This window comes from Saccopteryx bilineata, chromosome 9 (genome assembly GCF_036850765.1).
Source record: "Saccopteryx bilineata isolate mSacBil1 chromosome 9, mSacBil1_pri_phased_curated, whole genome shotgun sequence".
Lineage (NCBI taxonomy): Eukaryota > Metazoa > Chordata > Mammalia > Chiroptera > Emballonuridae > Saccopteryx > Saccopteryx bilineata.
Genome location: NC_089498.1, coordinates 2,234,460 through 2,241,273, shown reverse-complemented (window position 1 = coordinate 2,241,273; position 6,814 = coordinate 2,234,460). Strand labels below are relative to the sequence as shown.

The window sequence follows — 6,814 nt, the reverse complement described above, 5'->3', positions numbered from 1 at the left end:
GGACCCCCGCAGATACCAAAACATCTGAAGTATACATTGCTTATAATACCAAATACAGTGCAAGGGCTGTGTGAATAGCTGTCACATTGTATTGTGTAGGGCAGGGGTCCCCAAACTAAGGCCCGTGGGCCGCATGCGGCCCCCTGAGGCCATTTATCCGGCCCCCACCCCACTTCCAGAAGAGGCACCTCTTTCATTGGTGGTCAGTGAGAGGAGCATAGTTCCCATTGAACTACTGGTCAGTTTGTTGATTTAAATTTACTTGTTCTTTATTTTAAATATTGTATTTGTTCCCGTTTTGTTTTTTTACTTTAAAATAAGATGTGCAGTGTGCATAGGGATTTGTTCATAGTTTTTTTATAGTCTGGCCCTCCAACAGTCAAAGGAACAGTGAACTGGCCCCCTGTGTAAAAAGTTTGGGGACCCCTGGTGTAGGGAATGAGGGGAAAATGCCTGTACCTGTTCACTTCAGAGCCAGTTTAGTACACGTCAGCAACAACGTGACATTTCTAAAAGACCTTTCCATCTCAGGTTGGTTGAATCTGCAGGACCTGCTGGTAAGGGGTGCACTGCACTTTAGGGGGCATACAGAGAGCCCCCACACACAACCCACAGCTGGCCCTGAACCATCTGAAATCTGGAAAAATGATCATGGGATTTCCATGAGCTTTCCAGTTAATCCCAACTGCCACCGTGCGGGGCAGGCACGGCTGTCGTGGCCGTACCCCAGGCAGGAGAACCGAGGCACCGGGTCTGCCCGAGGCACCCCCCGCCCCGTGGGGAGGGGCAGGGTCCAGACTCCACCCTGACACCACGTGACTCTAAAGCCTGGCTTGTAACCAGCAATCTGCCTTTTCTGAGTCTTTGCTCTGCATGGCTGCTGGTCCCTGTCTGTGTTCACATCCGTGCGGACACGCCGGTCCTTCCCCTGGTGGGACAGGTGCTGTGGTGCCCACTCAGGGACAGTCTGGTCTGTGCAGCCAGGAGCACCGGTGCCCTGTGAGCTGCTCGCACAGCCAACACACCTGCCTAACGCCGCACATCCTGGAATGTGTCCCATCACCAGGTGACACGTGACTTTGTATATAGATCTAGTTTTTAACACTATATTGAGATATGACTGACACACAAAACGCTTTACCTATTTAATGAATGCAACTGGAGTAATCTGAGGACTAGTTTAAACCCGTGAAACCACGACCCCCATCCAGACCATAAATACCTGTGTCACCTCTGAGGTTTTCTTCTGCCCCTTGTTGTAGCATCGAGTGGGTGCATGTGTGTTAAGGACCCGGAATGGAAGACCTGTGTCCTTAGTGGACTTAACACACAGCTCAGGAGTGTCAGCAGGATGCTGATAGACCTCTAGGGTTTCTGTGTCTTACAGAACTGAGACTTTGTATCTTTGTCATCATTTGTCACTTCTGTTTCTCCATGCTTTTTCCCCTTGTGAGATGACCTAAAGCCTTTTCCAGGATTTCCTTGGCCCCAGTGAGATAACCTTATCTGTTCCTGACTAAGTCTTTGTGCTAGAGTTTGGGTGACTGTCAGGAGTACAGGCTAAGCAGGTTAAGAATAACCCACCTGCCTGGGTGCCCCTGGCTTGGGTCTGGGAGAGGTTCTGTTTCTCTGTAGGCAGTATCCCCTGGTGGCTGCTCAGATGACGGTCAGCTCACTCCTTCCCAGGGACAGAAGGTGGGCACCAGGAGGACTGGAAGATGCAGGAGGGAAAGAAGTTCAATGTCAGGACAGTAAGAAGTCACACAAACCTTCCACCCGTCAGGTCTGACGTCATGGAACTCACACACCAAGCCCATCCGTGTGACAGCCGGGTCTCCCGCACAGGGTCCCGGAATGGGGTGCACTGCGGGGTCCCGGGACACAGCCAGCTTGCAGAGTGCTACAGACGTAAGGTCCAGCTGGGTGACCTGGGAAGGACACTGGGTTTCCCAGTGCTCAGTTTCCTCATTTGGAAAATGACAATTACTGTCCTGGGTGTCATACAGGACGAGGCTCAAGATGGAAGGTGGTAATATGTGGGAATGGAAATTATTCTTGTTTATTGTAAAGTGTGATAGTAAACAGCGTCTGTTATTCCCCAGTACAGGCCTCATGTGCCCAGAGGGTCAGGAAGTCCCACCCCACCCGGCCTTCCTCAGTGATTTCCCGATAGAATCCAGCGCAGCGGGGACGTCTGTACAGGACGCGCACCTCCGTTTAAGGCAGGGACTTTCCACCCATGTGCTGTGCCACACGGGTGTGACATACAAATCTTTAAAACATGCACTACCTGACCCTGGCCATTTGGCTCAGTGGTAGAGCGTAGGCCTGGCGTGCAAAAGTCCCGGGTTCGATTCCCGGTCAGGGCACACAGGAGAAGCGCCCATCTGCTTCTCCACCCCTCCCCCTCTCCTTCCTCTCTGTCTCTCCCTTCCCCTCCCGCAGCAGAGGCTCCATTGGAGCAAAGATGGCCCGGGCGCTGGCGATGGCTCCTCGGCCTCTGCCCCAGGCGCTAGAGTGGCTCTGGTCGGAACCGAGCGACGCCCCCTGGTGGGCAGAGCCATCGCCCCCTGGTGGGCGTGCGGGGAGGATCCCGGTCGGGCGCATGCGGGAGTCTGTCTGACTGTCTCTCCCCGTTTCCCGCTTCAGAAAAATACAGAAATAATTAATTAAATAAATAAATAAACATGCACTACCTGACTATTTAGTCGATGGCACTGACCTCTTTTTCATTACATTATCAAATAAAAGAAATGACAACAGCCAACACAGTAGCCATATGGTGGTATCAATGGATGAAAATGACACGGATATTGTCAGATCAGCAGAAAATGTCATTTATTTTACGGTGTGCGACAGAGTTATAGGAGTTAGTTTGATTGTGACCGGAGTGAGAAAGGTTGGAATTTACTAAGTGAAGGTAACACACGGCAGTGTGGGGCACCCCAGCTCCCGGTCAACTCCTGCTGGACCGCTGCCCCGAGGGACGAGTGCGACACTCCACTCTGGCGTTGCGCTCCTCGGAGAAGTATCTCTGCAGCATCTGCACCAGCTCCTCATACAGGTCCTCTCTGCCCCTGACCAGCTTCCTCAGCTGATAGGCGTCCATGCCCTCCAGGTCCTCGATGATGGCGCGGACTTTGTTGAACAGGTTTTGCTGCTGGACATCCGGCAGTGCTTTTAGGAGCTGAGCGACGGGCTCGAAATGCCGCTGCAACTCATGTTTCCATAGAGCCCCCCCTATGAAGATCCCTAGAAGACAAGGAAGGTTCTATGAGTCGGACCCTGTCCACAAATGAGGGGCTTGGGAGCTCACGGAGAGCTCGTCCCCGTCATGACGAGGGGGCACATTCACCAGTGCTCATGGCGGGCGCGGCTCTGCCAGGCGGCTCCGAGGGCAGAGGTGGGAGAGGCCTCCCTCCGTGGGGCTCAGGTAGGGGACACCCCAGCATGTCCTTCCCCGAGCCCCACTTTCTCGGATGCAGCCAGAATCATGTCCCGCCTCGGAGCTGTGCTAACGGAGATGCTCTTCACGGGCTGGGATTTCCGTGTTTCCCATAAAAACCTCTCTCCTGAGAAAGGAAACCCCTGAAAAGCGAGCCCCATTCCAAGACCCATCGCCGGGGTGAGGCCCTGTTCTCCAACCCCTTTTACTCAGCTAGTAAATACATCCCCCAAGTGGATTCCGGCACGGCTACATGACAAATTTAGGCAGCAGCCCTCTGAGAGCATCGCAGAGCAGAGCTGGGGACAGAGTCTGTCAGTGAGGAGGGAGGCATGGCCCTGTGTCCTCCCTCACCAGCCACTTCCTGATGGTTGAGTCAGGACTCACTAAGTCAGAGTTTGAAAAGGAAAATGTAGAGATGGACGGTCTGAGGCCACCCACACACTGATTACTCTCCCCAGGGTGGGCTCAGCTTATGACGTGTCCTTGGGTCTCAATCCTGCAGCCACAGGACAGAGCCGAGCAGAGGCCTGGCCCCGTGAGCTTGGAGAAAGGAGCCGCCCAGGGCAGGTAGCGGTCACCTCTCCAGCCTCCGGAAGGGAATTCCCCCAGACTGAGCTCTGGGAGACCCCTGCATCCAGCACAGGCTGCCCGGCACCCAGGAGGCTGGCGGTAAATCTCTGCAGAGCCCATGGGCCAGGCCACGCCTTCAGCAGGTGTCCCTGAGTTGCAGGGTCCATAGCGGTCACCTTGAGAGAGGCCTTACCAGGCCATCACCAAGTCAGGCCTGGACCCACCAGAGCCCACACTGCAGTCACAGCCCCTGGTTCCAGTCGCAGGCCGTGCTTGTGGCTACCTGCTCCCAGTCCAGAAGATGAAGCCCGCCCGACCTCTAAGGGGCCATGGGAAAACCCGCCAGACTTCTCCCTTTGCCAGAAAGTGTCCCCATGTGATGATGCAGGTGGTAAAACAAGGGGCAGGTGACAGTGTAGGAGGCAGTTTTCCGCTCCTCCTGCATGGACTGTTGGACTTGGGAACGAGGACACTCTCTCTGAACAGTGGATGGGAACTGGCCAGACAGCATGTGCCCCTAGTGGGTGTCCCTCGTGCAGTGACCTGTAATGACGACAGGGCACAGGGACTATCCAGGGGACACCCAGGTGTCCTCAGACGCCAGGACACATCTCTGTAGCCGGGCTGAAGGCCCTCATGACACAGATGCCCTTTCAGAGCGGCCAGCACTTTGCAGACACAGACCCAGCGGCTCGTGTTGTCTGCGGGACACGTTCTGTGCACAGAGATCATTTCACAGAAGCAACCTCTACCTCCAAGTCCTCACGTGGGACGCAGACGTCCATGAGGTCTCTGTGGACGTGTGGCTTCTCTCCCACCCCCACGAGGCACTGACACTCACCACCAAACACTGGAATCGGGTGACCGATCAGAGCACCAACCAAGACTGGAAAGGCGGCGGCCCCAAGGGCCTGAAAGTATTCCTTGAACGCTGCCTTCATCTCCGTCTCTCCCACAATGTCACACAGCAGGTTTATCACGTCCTCCACACTGACGCACTTCTTACTGTGGCGCTGGGTGGTGGACTCCTTGGCAGGCTTCATAACGGGCATCTTGGTGACTTCAGAAATCCTTTCAGAGGGAATGTTTCAAGAGCATTAGAGTATTTCCACCCAAATATTCCACCCAATACACTTCCTAGTGTTTTGAGAATGGCCCTCATTATCATGTAAAACACTGGAGATGTGGTGTGTGCATGACGGACAGCATCCAGCCACGTGACAGGTGCTCTGTCCCCAATCTTCTCTAAACCAGCCCCCAGAGCCTCCTCACAGGAAGGCAGGTGCGCTGGGTCCACAGGTGCCCCGATGGGACACTCCCTGCGTATATAACCCCTGCCTCACTCGCGGGCTCCCAGGCTACAGCGGAAGGACACTCATGCATCTGGGTACAGCGGTGGGACACACAGAGCCTCACCGGGATGACTAAAGAGGGGACACACAGGGACCCAGGTTACTGTGGGAAGGGACACAGGAACACCCAGGTGACTGCAGGAGGTCATACACTCGCACACACATACACACCTGCACACGCACCAGGGTTAATGGGGGAAGTGAGACGCACATGTTCGTTATGAAGGGAGGTCACAAACTCACTCACCCAGCTGCTGCCAGGCCACTCCCTGGCCAGCGTCCAGGTCTGGGTGCAGGGCTCAGGGTCAGGTGCCTGGGTCTCAATCCCACTCTTGCTCCACTCACTCCACGGTACGGGATGGAACTACCTGTACTGGTGCCAGTCGGTTCTGCTAGCCCTGGACTCAGGCGCACCCACCCAGCCCGGCCCAGCGCTGAACTTCACCCAATGAAGTTAGGCTCTTGCGCAGACCACGCCCTCCCCACTTGCTGGGTGAGGCACCAGTACCATCCTGGTCCTGGTCACCAGGAAGCCCGGCTACGCTGCAGCACTCGGGTCATAGGCCACTGGCCTCGCAGGAGGACCCCAGGCAGGATACCAGCCCGTGCGACTTGGCCCAGTGCCCCAGGGCGTGTGGCAGAGTCTAGTCTGTGTGGCCACAACACCACCCTTTTCACCACTCCACACGGAGTCCCCGTCTCTCTTTGGCTCCGTGGACCCTTGAGCCTCGGGACCCTCTCCCACCCCGCAGCACACGAGAGAGCACACAGCCTGGGCAGTACCGGGGCTGCGTTGGGGTTGGTGATTGTGCCGGCCAGAGTGCAACAGCAGCTGTCCCCCAGCAGACAGCGGGGGCCTCTGGGCCTGAGGGCTGGGGGAAGGCCAAGTGCAGGCTCTACTCCCAGGGTTCTCCCAGGGTTCCAGGACAAAGCTGATGTGGGGGAGCCTGCAGGATGCAAAGGGCCAGAGGAGGTGGGGTAACAGGACCCCCACAGATACCAACATATCTGAAGTATACATTGCTTATGATGCTAAATGTCGTGCAAGGGCTGTGTGAATAGCTGTTACATTGTATTGTTTAAGGAACTACAGGGGGAAATGCCTGTACCCGTTCACTTCAGAGGCAGCTCAGTACACGTCAGCAACAAGGTGACATTTTAAAAAGACTTTTCCATATTAAGTTGTTGAATCTGCGTAACCAGCACGTAAAGGGGGTGCACTGCACTTTAGGGGGCATACAGAGAGCCGCCACACACCCAATGGCTGACCCTGAACTATCTAAAATCTAGAAAATCCTCACGGGACTTCCATGAGCTTCCCACATAATCCCAACTGCCACCGTGCGGGGCAGGCACGGCTGTCGTGGCCGTACCCCAGGCAGGAGAACTGAGGCACCGGGTCTGCCCGAGGCATCCCCACTCCGTGGGGAGGGTCAGGGTCCAG

General features: G+C 55.6%; 1 protein-coding gene across 1 annotated transcript; it reads right to left on the bottom strand.

The window, feature by feature from the left end:
- Nucleotides 1-2,821: 2,821 nt before the first annotated feature.
- LOC136312799 (protein C19orf12-like) lies at nucleotides 2,822-5,775 on the bottom strand. The gene is made up of 3 exons (XM_066242667.1): nucleotides 5,618-5,775; nucleotides 4,860-5,089; nucleotides 2,822-3,252 (listed from the first exon to the last, which is right to left on the bottom strand). The coding sequence occupies exons 2-3, from the start codon at nucleotides 5,068-5,070 to the stop codon at nucleotides 2,957-2,959; spliced, it is 507 nt and encodes a 168-aa protein (XP_066098764.1). The 5' UTR covers nucleotides 5,071-5,089; nucleotides 5,618-5,775; the 3' UTR covers nucleotides 2,822-2,956.
- Nucleotides 5,776-6,814: the final 1,039 nt, after the last annotated feature.

What these genes read in the sequence shown, in the direction of transcription:
- LOC136312799 (XM_066242667.1), bottom strand. Translation starts at nt 5,070, where the DNA reads ATGCCCGTTATGAAGCCTGCCAAGGAGTCCACCACCCAGCGCCACAGT. An exon ending in CCCGATTCCAGTGTTTGGTG is followed by an intron (nt 3,253 to 4,859) that starts GTGAGTGTCAGT and finishes CTTGTCTTCTAG; the next exon opens with GGATCTTCATAGGGGGGGCT.